The following is a 16,187-nucleotide window of genomic DNA, read 5'->3' on the forward strand; positions in this document are numbered from 1 at the left end:
TTAGTATGGAAATAGAGATCTCCCCATGAAAGATCTCATTCAGATGAAAGAAAAAAAAAGTCCAACATGTAGATTTGGATGGCTCTCCTAACAGTGAGCTGTGCCTGATCTTCTCTAATGGCTTCTTGGGATACAGATGAAAGGACACCAAATCACCTATTGTGCCAGGGATAAATATGGTGTCTATAGCAGTCTGATCTGATTGCACACAGTTCCTTCCTGGCCAAGGTCACCCAACTCAAAATCTTGCTTTCAGAAACAATACTTTCTAAGACATGTATTTCAGAGGTATTATGTGCAGGCTGAAATGGTGATATACTCAGGGCTTTTAGCATTATGTGGAGATGCCAAGAAAGGTAGTGGTGAATGCCTCAGAATGATATTAAGACCTCCGACAAACCTTCTTACATGGAGCTGTGAAGACAGGTAGTCATCTTGTTTGACTAGAAGAAAGGAAGTTATGGCTGCAGTCTGCATCTTTATGCTGTACAGATGCAAACCTCTATCTGTTCCTTCCTGCCAGAATACCAGCAGAGATGAATTCGATACTTTCAAAAAAAGTCCAATTTGCCTGTGTGAGCAGATCTGGGAGTGGGAGTGCCACAGACTCTTATGATATGGGAAGGGTCTCAAGAAAACAGGGCCCTCCTTGATCAGAGGGGAATCACTAGGATTATGTCAGCTCTTTTCAGCCTTAACTTTCAGAGAACTCTGTTGGCAGAATCATTCAGAAGGCCCCTTAGCCAGTCAAGGTCTGTATGTCCATCCTCTCAGCCCCTTCTGGCATGTACCTGAACTATAACCTTCTCACTTTGTTGTTTGCTAGTAATGTGAACAGCTTTATTACTTGAGATCCCAATTTTGCTACAATGCCTTGAAAGGTGTCTGGGCATAGATTCCATTCTGATTAATCTGCTTGCTCAGGCGACTAATAAGGGTTTTAGCTTCTACGCAGAGGTGAGATTCTGCCCATGAGAGCTGGATAGAAATGCTTCCCCTCTGTGAGCACAATTACAGCCTTCCCAGGCAATTTATATGAATGTTCTGTGTGAACACTGTGTATTCTGGTAAGAACATTTACCCTTGGACTAGCTCAGAGATCAGGAGAGCCAGCCCAAATGCTTTCATTTCTAGCCAGTTTACACTGGGAAAAATCTTCCAGCTCCCATTAGTCCTGGATTAGATGAAATCCATACTGCTCACTGAAGCATAGGAGTACCATCCTTGATAACATCACTTCCCAAATGGCGCAGCCCTTCCAGATGGCCAGTTATACCCATCAGTTTAGCAAATTACCTAAGATGGCACCCTCCTTTTGTGGTATACACTCGGCCCCCGGGTTACGAAAATAATCCGTTCCGGCGCCATTTTCGTAACCCGGAAGTCTTCGTAACCCGAGAAAGCCATAGGCGCTAATGCAGAGAAGCCGCGATTTGGTGCGAAATAGCGCCAAAAAGCACCAAAAGGTTATTCGTAACCCGGAATAACCTTCGTAACCCGGAAATATTTTTTATTTTTTTTTTTCTTCGTAACCCGGAAATTTCGTATCCCGGCGCGTTCGTAACCCGAGGTAAGAGTGTACTTTGTTGACAATTTTTTATTGGTGGGGGAGCAAGAACCATGGAAGGGCATATACTTGGAGGCATGCCTATGAAAAACAACTTACTGTTGCTATAATTACTCCCTATAAGCAGACAAGGAAAAGGACACTGACCTATTGGAAGTCTTCACAGTTGATATGGTGATGGCTGAAATTCTTTCTGGAGCAGAAGACACCAATCCAGAGCTGCGTCTATAATCAGCCAATGCAGGCACTACCCTTTGGACTGGCACTGGCACCACATCTTCATGAAGAGAATGGTAACATTGTGAAGTCGGAGGCTTTCATGGCCGGCACCCATAGTTTTTTGTGGGTTTTTCGGGCTATGTGGCCATGTTCTATAAGAGTTTATTCCTGACGTTTCGGCAGCATCTGTGGCTGTCTATCTTCCATGCTAGCATTCTCTGAAGATGCCAGGCACAGATGCTGGCGAAACATCAGGAATAAACTCTTCTAGAACATGGCCACATAGCCCGAAAAACCCACAAAAACCCACGGTAACATTGTTGCCTCATTAGAGAATGTCCCATTTCCACATTTATCTCTACTTATATGATTTGCTCATCTGTTCAGACAAATACTCAGGAGATACTTCATGGGAACTTCTTTAATAAACTCCTTGGCCCATAAAAGAGATTCTACCCATAACAGACAGGGCAGCAGAAGCCCTGAAAGAGGTAGAAGCCTTGTGTGCTTCTTAAAGGGTTGTCTCAGTTTTCCATTGGTCACTTTTAAGGCATCATTCCCATCCTGGGCATAAACCAAGGAGAGCAGTGCAGATAATGGGGCATCCCCTAGAGGGAATCTGGAGTTGTATACATTATATTCCAGGGAAAGGTATAAAACATTTTAACACAAGCAGTATTATGAAAAGAGATGTGGTGGCTCAGCCATTAAGAAGCTGGCTCTGACAATTGCAAGATCGGAAGGTTGCTCGTTTGAATCCCTGGCGCTGCATGACAGAGTGAGCTCTGGCCACTAGTCCCAGCATCTGCCAAACTAGCAGTGCAAAAGCATGTGCAAGTAGACAAATAGGTACCACTTTGGTGGGAAGGTAACAGCATTCTGTGCAGTCATGCTGGCCACATGACCACCGGAGTTGTCTTCGGGCAATGCTTCCTCGGCTTAGTAACTGGGACAGATACTGCCCCCTACAATTGGTCATGACGGATAATCTTGTCTAAGGGGAATAACTTTAACTATTATGCATGTTCATGGCAAGCTTGTTCTATTCCTCAGTCATGCTGCCATGAAGTTAGCTTAAAAAGGAACATTTGAACAGGAGGGGCCTGCTACAGGGAAGCACTTTCCCGTGTCCACAGTTCTTCCTTGGGTCTTGTTGATCTGCTGTAGACAGGCAGGTAAGAGGCCACATACCTTAACAGCCTTCTTTAACAGGAGGGGAAAATCCTTTGTCTGAAACAGATGGCTGAGGACTCATCCTCCTCCTTTACAGAGAGTTCTCTGCTGCTCCCAAGGGGAAGGAGGAAGAAGAGCTTTGATGACATGGTTACCATCTGAGGAATGGTCACCCAAGGACTGCAATTGGGGAGGGGAAGAACAGAGAACTAATAAGTGGAGTGAGTCCCTGGCCATGGCAGGGTTCTCTTCCCTACTTGTGAGAAGATAGCATGGAAGAGCTGGAGATCTAGTCTCATCCCCAGAAAGAAGGAGAAGAGGAGACAGAGAAGGATTAAAGACAAAAGGAAAGATTTTTGTTTTTTAAAATGAAGAAAAACATAGTAAGAAGTATGGAGTAAAAAGAAGCAAGAAATTTAGCCTATGGAGTGACAAGCAGAACAAGATGCAGTAGTTCTCTATAAACTTCTCAAAGGTCTGTACCATTCCTGCCTGTCAGGGTGAAGGGGAAGAGCAACCCATCTGATGATATTCCCTCTTTCACTGCTGTTAAACAGTATTTTGAAGGGGGCAAAGGCTAGACAAGTTTGGAAAGGGGGCTAGGTCTCCTGATCTGCACAAGGAGAACTAAGGGAAATTTACCACAGAATATAATCCACTGGATTTACTGTCTAGAGTAAATGCTGGTGTCAAGCATACAGTGGTGATGAGAAATAATAGCTATTGAACAGTTAGAAAACAGGAAATTCTACATACACTTCTACTGAGACTGTCCCCCACACTTCAGATTTTTTTTCAGACAAAGCATGCAAAATTAAGACTTTTCTAGAGGAGACAAGATACAGTAACATGGCCCACAAAATGCATTGCTACAGGTAAGTGTGAAATAACAATGAAATGTTTATCTAGGTCCATGTAACAATCACCATTTCTTGGGGGGGGAGTGCTTCTTCTGAAAATATTTCATCCATAATAAATGGTCATTCCACATATAGATGCAGCTGATTCCCCCTTCCCCAATTTCAAAGTCAATGTCACATTTTGGACAAAGTAATACCTTCGTTACAAGTATTCAAAATTCAGATTGCCCCTCTTTCATCTGCACTCCTTGTTACCAATATTACTTTAACAGAAATTCTTTGAAACACAAGTAGTCAGAATTCTACTGGTTTAAAGAAATTAAATTTATTTTCAGCTCGATCTGCTTGTTTATTCTAAGTAATCTAAAATGAAATGATAAATGTAATACATTATGTTACCTTCTGGCAACACAAATGTTGGATACATAAACCATGAAATATTAAACACAGCACACCATATTACACATAAAACTTCTTTTTCCATTTCAAGTTTATTAAAACTTTAGCAGTACAAATGATCCAGGCTGTGGATTATCAAAAGACCAAACTGAAGTCCACATTAAAAAAAAGTGTTCCCCAACATGTCTCTAGAACCTGGAGGCAGAATGGAAACAATAAGTCCATAAACTCATCCATGTCTGTCTTCATCAGTTCCAGCACTTGATTCATGATCCGATTTTTTACCATGGGTGCGCTCTCTCTCCTGATTCTTTGATTTTAGAGCGGTGTCTTTTTCTCGTGAAGAACGGGACTTTTCCTTTTCTTTACTCCTGCGTGAAGATGATCGTTTCAGTTCTCTGTCCTTGCTGCTCCGTCTTTTTCTTGAGTCAGGACTTCTATCCTGATCTCTATAGGGCTTTTTGCTTTTATTAGTCTCTGAGCTACTACTGTCATGACTTTTTGAGCGCTTCCTTTTATCAGCATCATCTTTTTGGTGAGAACTTCTATGCTCTTGGTTCCGATGCCTGTCTTTACTTCGACTTCCCTCCCTCTCAGAGCTCCGTGATTCCTTCCTCCTCTTGTTTTCTTTACCTTTAGATCGTTCTGGTGTGCCTTTTCTGTCTCTACTTCTTGATCTTCCTCTTCGTTTTACTTCCTTGTCTTTGTGTTTTGAATAATCTTTACTTCTGCTGCGTTCTCGCTCTTTACTTCTGGACCTGTCTCGCTTTCTTCTGTCTCCACTTTTGCTTCGCTCTCTTGTCTTACTATCTGAACCATGTTTGCTTTTAGACTGCTCACGTTCTCTACTCCTTGACTTGGCATGTTTTTCCCTATCTTTACTTTTAGTATGATTATGACCATTACTTTTAGATCCACTCTTTTTATTCTTCTCCTTACTCCTGCTCCTTTCTCTCCCACGAATATCATTATATTTTTCTTTGTCCCTCTCTTTCTCATAATCTTTCTCTTTGCTTCCTGAACGTATTTTCTTTTCTTCATGTTTGCTGTGTTTTGAGTCTCTCTCCTTACTTTTTGACAGCTCTTTGCTTTTGCTGTGGCTTCTAGATCGAGCCCTTTTTTTGGCCTTACTTTTATTATGTTTGTCTTTGTCCTCCTTCACAGAATTCCTTCTTGTCTCCCTGTCTTTACTGCTAGATTTGTGGTCTTTTGTTTTCTTTTCTTTTTCACCTCTTCTACTTGGACTCTCAGAAGCTTGCCTGTGGTCAGATGTTTTTCTTTCTTTTCCTCTCCCAGGGCTCTTCTGATTTGTGACGTCCTTCTTGTTTTCATTAACTTCACCTCTTGAAAGAAAAACAATAACCCCAAGGTATATTTATTTTACACATTTTGAAGTATAAGAAAAGGAAGTTAATCAAGTCAGAAGGGGAAAGCTGAATTAGTAACTGAAACTGTTTTATAAAACTTAATAGACATTATTATTATTATTCAGCTTTATTTAGGCATTTAATGCAGGGCTGAGGGAAATGAAGGAAACACATCACCTCTCCCAACTGCAGCTGTTCTCCTAAGCTTAATGGTGGGGATGCCAGCCTCCTTGCGCCCATCTAAATATGTATCTAAGACTAATAATTGTTAAAACTACTCATAACTTTATATAGGGATGGCGAAATCATGGTTCTCCAGATGTTCTTGGATTCCAATTCTCATCAGCCCTAACTAAAATGAGAAGTTGGACTTACCAAGAAAGTTCATTCTGGGATGGCAGATGGGAGCAACCCACCACGACTAGGATTATACCCGCATGCCAGATTAACTAGTTGCTTTCTTCTCTAGGGGCAATGGATCCAGTCAAATGGGAGACAGTATTAGCAGAAATTCAACACCTATTGGACATAGTGTGACAGAGGTTCCAGTGAATCAAAGGCTCTCTAGGATTTACTCTATTTTCGTTACTGTGCCTAAAACCAATGGACCTTATCATCCTGTTTTGAAAAAAACTAGGTTGCTCTTGGATGCCATCTCAAAAATGGTGATCAGTCATGGGTGATGGGAGCTGGAATCCAACAACAACTGGTAGACCACAGATTCCATACTCTGAGTCTAGGACAAAATTAGAAACCAGGGAAATGGGAAGGGGGAAAATATCACCAATCAACAGCAATTTTACTGCTACACAGGATATAACACAAGAAAAAACATTACTACATATATAGTCAATTAGCACTGCTAAATTGGAATAGAAAAGCAAGGTTTTTGATCACATCTTACTTGTCCCCTTTTATCCATCTTTCTCCGCTTGATACTCTCATTCTCTGAGCTCTCTGCATTTCCTGTCTCCAGTGTGGAGGAGTCTCACTGCGTCTAAAACGATCTCTTGACCTGGATCTTGAAGGGGTCCGATAGCGCTTTAAAAATGGGAAGGAAATTAACTTTAAAATAGTCTATGGATATTGAATAAGTTGTGTAACAAATATTATTCCTGACCTCAGACTATTTCACCAAAAGAAGAAGAAAATATAGCTCTAAATCCAACTGCTAGTCCCCAATACAGTACAGCCACTAAAGCAATAAGATCTATACAGATTTAGACTTATCATTCAGTGACTTAGTCAATGGTTCAATTTTGGTTGGGACTGACAATTGGATGTAGGCCATACATTATGAACACAAAATAATTATACATTTATAGAATAATGTTTTTCTTCATTGTGCAACAGAAAATGTACACTTCATTTTTTCATGAACTTGAAAACCTGGAAGTTGTCATAGTACAACTCAAAGGAAGAAATTATGTCTGATCCAGCCAAAATTTAGCACTTCAGTCTTAATTTTAGAGTAGAAATTTACACCCAAATCTTCTTCAATTAAATCAATGCTGAAATCAAATCTAGCAGCCCGAAAAACCCACAAAAACTAAAAAAATCTAGCAGTGTTGGCTAGAACAGATTCCAATGTCCATCTTCAACAATACAAGTGAGTATTAAGAATTACCTAAGAAGCAACCTCAGATTTAACCATGGAGTTTAGCACTCTTCAGCTATGAATAAACTTAAGCTTGTTTTTATAAGAGAGATTCAACGGTCAAGACTATTCTGGGATGCAGATCTTTTGCATACTTTGAGCTGCCAACAAAGAAACTGTATTAAAGTTGTATTATGCATAGATAGGAGCAAAACAGTTTAATTCTTCCATGTAAAAAAGTGCATCCGCCACTAATGGGTACTACTGTATTTTAAATCAAATCAAAATGGACAAAGGCACTATGCTCTAAGTGTCTAATACATGCTCATCTTAAAATGCTGTTAAGTAGGACAGCTTGCTTACTGGAATGCATCACAAAAGTTTGTAATAGTAGGCTCTTTCACTGCATAATTATAGAAGTAGTGTGCAAATCTGGTGGAATTTAGTATTTGTGAAAAACATAATGACAGATGACATGCAACTGTAAGCAAGATGACATGTCTCTCCTATTTATCCTCATAATGCTTTCCCCCCAAAACCAATATTTCCAATAAAAAAGAAGTATCAACTTTCAGAGATTTTATGCAGCTGTATCAAGGCCGCTTAATTAAAAGCTGAAAAACCAATCAGATAATGAGAAGGCAAACATACCCTTGGTCCTCTTCCTTTTATTTTCCGTCCAGATCTTGTCACCAACAGCCTTCTCTGATATGATGACTGACAATTGGATGGATTACTAAAAATTAAGAACAGAAAGACGTCACTACAAATTCTGTGGTTGATTTTTTTTACAATTGTGCAATCATGAAACTTTATATATGCCCAAACAATTGACCAAATATTTGTTCAATGGCAAAGAATTCAAATATAGAATTATGAGTTTTGTGATGACCATAAAAAGTAAAGCCTTACAAAAAGTTAATATTCCCTCATTTTACTTAATTATTAGTATATTTATGTAAGTGCTGAGCATTTATAATAAAATGTGGACATTTGTTCAATAAAAACTAAATTTAAGAAACTGATTCTGAAGCATCTCTGTTCTAAATATATCATGTGAAATTTTCAGTGAAATGAGTGAATCCAGAACTGAGAAGAACAGTCTTTTCCTTCCTTATAAGTTTCTTTTAAGTACAAAGAATGTACTTTAAAATTTACCTGAAGTATTTCAAATGATCAACATGCAGCATGTAACTCAGGTCAATGTAAATGTTAGTACACGGAGAATCCAATTTCATCTTAGACATCACTGTGTAGCCCTGATCAAAAACAACTTTACCTCTCTCTTTCTTTTTCCCTGCTCTTTGTTTCTTTTTCCTTTTCATCCACTTTAGGAGGACTTTTTCTCATAAGAAATCTGTTTTCTGGGACAGGAGGAATCTCCTCTGGACGGACAGTGGAAAGTGGTTGCTGTGATTCGGGATTTTCTGTTTCACTTTCACTTGCTGAGCTTCAGTAACAAAAGAACAAAAGTTATCAATGTCTGTTTTTTGCATAATGTGTTTTGCAATTTCATACATGCCCAAGCAGGCATCTGAACTTCATTAAGTGTAAGAAATAGGAATATGCAAGTTTATTATTTAATTTGTATTCTGCCGTAATAAAATGCCCACAAAATGACAACAAAAGGAAGGATCTATTTGTGTTAGGATTATATTAAAACCTCCATCATCTTTTAAAAACCACAGTGAATTTCACCAAGGTACATCAGACTGGTACATGACTGATTGCTAGTCAGCAACTACAGTAAATTATAGCTACAATTCATATAGAGAAGAGACTATTTTGTCTGGGAGGATTTATCCCTAAAGCAATGAGGAATATACGTTAACAGGGGGATGGAAAAACATTATAACGGGTAAAAACACTTCCACTACCCATGAGTTAAAAAAAAAATTGGAAGTGTCTCTCAGATCTTTCCAACCTGCCCCTTCCCTCAGCCTTCACACCTCTAAGCTTTGAGAGCTGCAGAGAAGGTAGACTAAGTTTTCTAAGGGAAATGTTAGTTAAGAATGTTTTACAACAATATATGAACAAATAAAAAAGCATTGAGTTCTCCACAAAAGTAAGCAAACAAAAGATTTTAGTTTCTACTCATCTGTATCTGACTTTAGTGTTAGTAACAACATATGAGGAAAGCCTCACTGGATTTCCCCCTGAATTTGATTGTTTTTTAAAAAGTAATCCATCAGGCAGAATAGTCCTATGTCAGAGAGAGAAAATAATATGTCGCATACCTCCCATCCTGCTGGCTTACTGTAGACACAACAATAGCAACATAGCAATAGCAAGTACATTTCTATACCGCTTATCAATGCACGTAAGCACTCCCTAAGCAATTTACAATGTGTAAGCTAACTGCCCCCAACAAACTGGGTACTAATTTTAGCGGCCTCAAAAGGATGCAAGCCTGAGGTGAGCTTGAGCCCCTGGCTTTATTGAACTTGCAATCTTGTGGTTTGTGAATGAGTGGCTGCAGTACATGCATTTAACCACTGCATCACCAGGGCTCCTTTCAGCAGGAGACAGGGCTCTATGTGATGTAGGTTAATTGTCATCTATTAACAGTGTGTGTGTGTGTGTGTGTGTGTATTTCTGGGGGGGGGGGGCTGTTTCACCTCCAGGGTTGGTAAAGCTCATTAGTTACATTAGGGACAGAAAGAAGTTCAAAACTCTTAAATAGTCTAGAATGCTCTCCCAGACTATAGGCGCTCTTGAAATATCTCAAATTTCACTCTGAAATTTGTTTTATAGTCACCATGGTCATCCAGATGTGTTTTTTTTTTCTTGCTAAACTGAATCACAAAAGTAATATATTATTTCTGAAATACAATAGGAAAATGAAGAGGAGTGGGTTTGAGTCACTGATTCTATGGCACAATTTCATATTAAATATACCAGTGCAGATGTCTTTCCTAATGCTGCCACAGAGTTCCCTTTCCCTACATACCTCTTCTTGCTCTTTTTTCTCTTTTTCTTTTCTTTCTTGTGTTTCTTGGAATTTTTTTTGTGTTTCTTTTTCTTTTTCTTTGTTTTTTCTTCAGAAGCACTGTCAGAATCAGATGATGAATCAGAAGAAGACTTTGAATCACTTGAACTTTCTGAATCACTGGATGAGGACAATGACTTTCGTCTTTTCTTCTCTTCCTTCTTAGCTTTGAATGAATGAAACAGGTAAACAGTTACTGACAACCACAAGAGCCCTAACCAAGGCCCTTTTAGCGTTCAATGATGACTAAAGCGTTTTGCAAATTAGTTTCTTTAAATTCACAGAGTAACACTGTCCCAAATTTCTGGTCTATTGGTAATGAAAGCATTATAATATGTAATTCCACTACAGTAACACAAAAGCTCTTCGTACTTTTACCAGCCTTGTGGATTGATAATGCAATTCAACAGTAACACATTATGAGCTATAGAATTATTAGACAGGAAATGGCACATTAGAGGACTTACTTTGAAGGTTCATTCTTGCCAAGAATGAGTCATCCATTAATAGGTTAATTAAATGGGTTAATAAAATCTCTCGGATAAGAGTTGACAGATATTGTCATTATAGCATAAGTTAACAATGGGGTGTCCAGTAACTGTAAGTAGGATTAGAGTGGATCAATTCCAGTTGGTGAGTACTGTTGATGTAGACAAGCTACTGGGGCAAGTAAGAAAGACAACTTGTCCTCTCGATCCGTAATCTTCTTGGCTGGTTGTCCAAGGAGGAAATGCAATTAGATCTCAATTACAAGATATTATTAATGCATCTCTCAGGGAGGGAAGTCTTCCATTCTGGTGAAAAGAAGTGGTGGCATAGCCACTCCTAAAAAAGCCTTCCCTGGATCTAAATAACTATAGACCAGTATCAAATCTGTCTTTTCTGGGCAGGTTCATTGAGAGGGCACCTGCCTCCCAACTGCAGGCAGTCTTGGATGATACAAGTTATCTAGACCCATTTCAAACCAGCTTCAGAATAGGACAGAGCTGAGATTGCTATGGTCGCCTCGGTGGATTATCTTCATCTGAGCACTGACAGGGGGAGTGTGTCCCTGCTGGTGCTTCTGGTCCTCTCAGCAGCATTCAATACCCTCAACCATGGTGTCCTTCTGGAACACCTGGGGGATTTGGGAATTGGATGTATTGTATTCAGTGATTCCACTCCTATCTCTCAGGTAAGGTCCAGATGGTGGTTCTTGGGGATAGCTGTTCTTCACAAAAGGAGCTGTTCTATGGCTTACCATAAGGTGCCAATCTAGCTTCAATGTAATTTAACATCTACATGAAACCACTGGAAGAGAACATCTAGAGGCAAGGGGTGGGGTGCTACTGGTAGACTGATGACATCAAATATAATTCTCCATGCCTTCAAGTATAGCCTCAGGTAAGGATAGTCTCTCCCCTCTGAATGAATGCCTGGAAGAGGTAATGGAATGGATGAGGAATACCAAACTGAAACTGAACCCATACAAGATAGAAATGCTTACTGTCAAGGTTCCTGACCTGGGTTTGGAGGTTTGTCAACAAGTCCTGAATGGGGTATGCTCCCTGAAACACTGTAATCACAAGTTGGGGGTGCTTCTGGATCTGTTGCTCCAAATGACAGCTCAGAAGATGGTAGTGCATGCACTGGTAACCTCAAAGGCTGGATTTTTGCAATGTGTTGTACATTAGGTTACCTCTGTACCAAGTCTGGAAACTTGAATCAGTTCAAAACATGGCAACCAGATTGGTTACTGACATCCAGGAGTGACCATATTATACCAATATTAAAATCACCCCTCTGGCTGCCAATTAGTTTCTGGGCAAAGTACAAAGTGTTGGTTATTACCTTTAAAGCCCTACATAATTTGGACCCAGATTATCTAAGTGATTGCCTCCTTCAGTATAATCTGCCCTGTAAATTCAGGTCCTCTGAGGGACATTTACTCCAATTGCCAAGATTAGATTCACAACTGTCACCAAGAGGACTTTTTCTTCAGCCGTCCCTAGACTGTGGAACAACCTGCCGGAAGAGATTTGACACCTGAACACACTGTCCAAATTTAAAACAACATTAAGGATCAGTCTCTTCACATTAAGGATCAGTCTCTTTAAGCAGGCCTATCCACATGATTATTAAACTGTAAATTTTAAATGATGAATTTTAAATGTGTTTTAATACAGCTCCATCAGGCCTTGCCTGAAAAGAAGGCCCTCCTTCCATCCACCATCATCCAGAGGGAGAGAAAGGCAAACCAGCTCCATCAGGCCTTGCCTGAAAAGAAGAAAGTCTTCCCTTCATCCACAGGGAGAGAAGGGCGAGCCAGCTCCATCAAGATTTGCCTGAAAAGAAGAAGGCCCTCCCTCCATTCCATCTGCCGTGATCCAGGCCTCTGAGGGAGAGAAGATCTGCTAGACTTTCCCCCTTCCCCACCGCTATTCCCTTCTTCTTTTGTGTCTTGTCTTTTTAGATTGTAAGCCTGAAGGTAGGGAAATGTCTAATTAACCATTTGTAAGCCACTCTGATAGCGTTTTGGCTGAAGTGTGGGGTATAAGTAAATATTATTATTACATGTGTCTTGTTTGTTCTTTTAAATCGATGTATTTTTAACTGATGCTGTTTATTTGTTGGTCCGTTGCTTCCCGCCTCAGTCCATCTTCTTCTTGTTGCTATTCCTGTTGTCAACCAGGCAAGATAGTATGTTACTTAAAATGAACCTCTGTCAGTCCTCATCTCCTCCTGCTTTAGTTCCTTCACAAGCTGAGACACAAGAAAGAATAGTAAAGACTCTCCATGTTCAGGAAAGGAATTAAGTTCTAACCATCTAGAGTGGGGCTGGATAGTTCCTTCTCCATGGCAAGAATGGATCTTCACAGTAAGTCCTCCAGTGTGCCATTCTCAGCCAGTGAAGAAGGAGCCATCCATTAATAGGATCTACCCAAGCAGACATGTGGATCAGGGTGGGAGATGGCACCAAGATCCTTGGAAAGGTGAGGATGCCCTCTTGATCCCTGCCCATCATGGCTTGCCGTCCAAGGGGATGATGCCCTGATAGCACTTTTTAGATGTGTCATCAATGCATCCCTTGGGGAAGGTTATGTACCATTTTCTCTAAAGGAAGCGGTCGTTAGACTGTTCCTGAAAAAAACCTTTCATTGACCCCCTGGACACGAAAAATTACAAGCCTGTTTCTCATCTGCCATTTTTGGGCAAGGTGATTGAGAGGGCTGTTGCTCTTCAGCTCCAAGTGGTCTTGGATGAAGCCGATCATCTAGATCCATTTCAAACTGGCTTCAGGACGGGATATGGCGTGGAGACTGTCATGGTCGCTTTAACTGATTACCTTCGTCTAGGCATTGACAGAGGGAGCGTGACCCTGCTGGTGCTTCTAGACCTCTCAGTGACATTCGACACAATAGACCACAACATCCTCTTGGAATACCTGAGTGAGTTAGGAATCGGAACCACTGCATTGCAGTGGTTCTGTTCCTTCTTCTTGGGCAGGTTCCAGAGGGTGGTGCTACGAGACAGTTGCTCCTCAAAAATCGAGCTTAATTGTGGCATGCCTCAGGGCGCCATCCTGTCCCCAATGCTATTTAACATTTATATGAAGCTGCTGGGAGAAATCATCTGTAGACATGGAGCGGGGTGTTATCAGTACGCTGATGACACCCAAATATATTTCTCCATGTTTCATGCCTTGGCGACGACGGCAGATGGCATTTCTCCCCTCAATCAGTGTCTTGAGGCAGTAATGGACTGGATGAGGGAAAACAAGCTCAAGCTGAATCCAGATAGAATGGAGGTACTCACAGTCAGGGGCCCCAAACCAGGTATCGGGTTGCAGCCTCCAGTCCTAGAGGGGTTCACGCTCTCCTCAAAGGACTGTGTTCACAGTCTGGGGATGCTTCTTGATTCGTCGTTTCATATGAGAAATCAGATTAATGCGACGGTCAAGAGTGCCTGTTATCAGCTTCGGCTGGTATGCTAGCTGCGCCCTTTCCTGGAATCGGGGGACCTCGAAACTGTAGTACATGCACTGGTAACTTCAAGACTTGACTTTTGCAATGCGCTCTACATGGGGCTACACTTGTGCCTAGTCCGATAACTTCAACTGGTACAGAATATGGTGGCCAGGTTGATCACTGGAACATCCAGGAGTGACCATATAACACCAATACTAAAGTCACTCCATTGGCTGCCTATTAATTTTCGGGCACAGTACAAAGGTGTTGGTTATTACCTTTAAATCCCTACATGGCTTGGGCCCAACTTATCTAAGGGATCGCCTACTTCCATATAATCCGCCCTGTACACTCAGGTCCTCTGGGAAGAATTTATTGCAACCTATAAAAACCAGACTGACTGTGACTTCCCAGAGGACCTTCTCTGCAACCGCTCCCAGCCTGTCGAACGGCCTGCCGGACGAGATCTGTCAAACCACCAACTTAGACAGCTTCAAGAAAGCTTTCAAGACGGATCTCTTCTGGCAGGCTTTTCCAGAATAAACTACTCGGCCATGTGGTGATTCCCCCACATATATGTGATGACTCTGCCACTGTTACTGGTTTTTAATAGTTATGTAATTTTAAATCTTCTATTGTTTAATCTTTTATTTTAAGAAGGGATACTTTATATATATAGATGTGCGATTTTAACAGTTGTAAGCCGCTTTGATTGTTTTAACAAAAAGTGGGGTATAAATAATTTATTATTTATTATTATTTTATGGTGGTACTACTTGTTGCAGAACTTCTACCAAATGAGGCTCTGGCTAAGGAATATTTGTTTAGCTTACAGTGTTTAGTGAATGTGGATGGAACTGCCATTGTTGCTGCCTTGAGATTTCCTCTAGAAGTGCATTAGTAGAAAGGGCAATAGTCGTGGATGCTGGTCTTGTTAAGTGTGCTGTTATGTTATTTTGTGGTTTTGGAAGACCTAAGGTCTTGCATGCCAAGAAGATACATGTTTTAATTCATCTGGTTAGCAAAGCAGAAGGTACTTTCATTCCCAGTGAACGGGAAGAAAGGATACAAAGAGAGTTTCTGATTTTTTTAATGTTTCAGTTTTCTTGAGATACATTTTTTGTGTTCTTGCATCTGTAGCATATGCCATTGTTTTTCCAAGTGTTTGCTGAGTGAAGACAGAATGAAAGAAGTACTATGAGTTGGGAAAGATGGAACAGACTATCTTGGGTAGGAAACCTTGGTACAGCCACAGAGAAATGGTCAGAATCAAATTTACATCAAGATAGGGCAGTGAGCTCTGAAATCCTTCTGGCTGAAGTGACTGAAATCAGAAGCAGAGTCTTGATGGAAAGAATTCTAAGAGGAACAGATATAAGTAATTCAAAGGGAGGTTTAGATAGGGCACATTGTGGAGATCCCACGAAGGAAATCTGTGAATCACAGAAGAGCTGAGAAGAGTTGGCCCTCTGAGAAATCTCTCAATATTAGGGTGAGATAAAAGAGGGTATGTGTTGGATAAAATGGATGCTATTGCTATTGTGTGGCAGTGAAGAGTGTTTAGTTTAAATCCCATGTCAAGGCATGATTGTAGCCATTCTAGAATATCCTTAATTTTTGCAGTTGGGGAGAAATAAATTTTCTATGAGACTATCTCTGAAAAGCCTTCCAGGTTGTCTTGTAGATCTGAAGAGTGGACTTTCACTTACTTAGATAATAGGAGAATGTTTACCACCCTGTGGTAAAACAAAGGCCTTGTTTTAACTATGTTCTCTGCTCAACTGCCAGGCGGAAGTGAAGAGCCATTCTGTGTCTGGACGGAAGACTGGATCTTGACTGAGAAGATGCAGAAGCGCTGGGAGCATGAGCAGTGGTCGAGTTGGTAGAGCAAAGAAGTGGGAGAACCACAGCTTCCTCATCCAATGTGAGGCCACTAGAATTACTGAGACTTGTCCCACCCCCACCTCCCGGTCCTCCTCAGCACTATGAGGGGGATCAAGGATAATGAGCGTAGCAGACCTCAAGGCCAAAGACTCTGCAGGGCATCCTAGACTTCAGTCTTTGGAGAG

The 16,187-nt window shown here is 40.8% G+C and overlaps 1 protein-coding gene across 4 annotated transcripts in view; it reads right to left on the reverse strand.

The window, feature by feature from the left end:
* Positions 1-4,291: 4,291 nt before the first annotated feature.
* PPIG (peptidylprolyl isomerase G) overlaps positions 4,292-16,187 on the reverse strand; it is a 39,896-nt gene continuing 28,000 nt past the window's right edge. For all 4 annotated transcript variants that reach the window (XM_089519797.1, XM_089519796.1, XM_089519798.1 and 1 more), the window contains 5 exons: positions 10,133-10,337; positions 8,462-8,632; positions 7,834-7,918; positions 6,490-6,626; positions 4,292-5,561 (listed from right to left, as the gene is read on the reverse strand). In XM_089519797.1, coding sequence (XP_089375923.1) covers positions 4,448-5,561; positions 6,490-6,626; positions 7,834-7,918; positions 8,462-8,632; positions 10,133-10,337 — 1,712 coding nt within the window. In that variant the 3' untranslated portion in view covers positions 4,292-4,447. The remainder of the gene's footprint in view (positions 5,562-6,489; positions 6,627-7,833; positions 7,919-8,461; positions 8,633-10,132; positions 10,338-16,187) is intronic.

Source organism: Sceloporus occidentalis, unplaced genomic scaffold, assembly GCF_023333645.1.
Source record: "Sceloporus occidentalis isolate IW3139 unplaced genomic scaffold, rSceOcc1.0.p SCAF_4, whole genome shotgun sequence".
Classification (NCBI taxonomy): domain Eukaryota; kingdom Metazoa; phylum Chordata; class Lepidosauria; order Squamata; family Phrynosomatidae; genus Sceloporus; species Sceloporus occidentalis.